This window comes from Pygoscelis adeliae, unplaced genomic scaffold, assembly GCF_000699105.1.
Source record: "Pygoscelis adeliae isolate BGI_AS28 unplaced genomic scaffold, ASM69910v1 Scaffold4, whole genome shotgun sequence".
Taxonomy (NCBI): Eukaryota; Metazoa; Chordata; class Aves; order Sphenisciformes; family Spheniscidae; genus Pygoscelis; species Pygoscelis adeliae.
This window is the reverse complement of record NW_008824986.1, coordinates 192,059-192,637: the sequence shown is the minus strand read 5'-3', so window position 1 is coordinate 192,637 and position 579 is coordinate 192,059. Positions and strand designations below refer to the sequence as shown.

Below are 579 nucleotides of genomic sequence, written 5' to 3'. Positions count from 1 at the left end.
ACCGCCTTGTGCATTGAGGAGCACCAGCTGAACAAAGAGAAGGAGCTGATAGGGAGACTAGAGGAATTGAAGGAACAACTAGCACCACTAGAAAAAGTGAGAAGTTTCTCATTGTATTTTACTTATCCTCAAAATGCAGCCTTAATTTATTTCAAGGTTTTAATTAGGTCCCTGGCATACTTCAAATAGTTTTAAGATCACTGAAGCAGAAGATGCACTAAGTGTATACCAAACCGTGCCTGTTTCGGGTTTCCATGGAAGTATTTTGTTTCCTTGCTTTATATAACTGGAAATGAGCTTGGTTGTAAATAAAGGCTGGGGCTAATGCAACAGACCATCTCTGAACACAGAGAAATAAGCAGCTTTGCGAGCTATCCAGAGCATGCTCAGAGTAAAATATGGATGATGGCAAGATACGGATGGAAAAGAAAGTCTGCATTTGTCTGCATAACCTTGACTCAAATTCCATGTCTCAAACCACTTAATATCTTGTATTTATATTAAATGCTGTTTTTACTTTCTCTCTTAATTATATTAACATAATTATTTTTGAGAATACAAGGCATATACTTCTATCCC

General features: G+C 37.1%; 1 protein-coding gene across 1 annotated transcript in view; it reads left to right on the top strand.

Annotated features, from left to right (window-relative positions):
• Window positions 1–579, top strand: part of MCU (mitochondrial calcium uniporter) — a gene marked incomplete at its 5' end in the record, with an annotated part of 97,076 nt that overhangs the window by 92,162 nt on the left and 4,335 nt on the right. Inside the window, one exon of the mRNA XM_009325970.1 lies at window positions 1–96. Coding sequence (XP_009324245.1) covers window positions 1–96 — 96 coding nt within the window. The remainder of the gene's footprint in view (window positions 97–579) is intronic.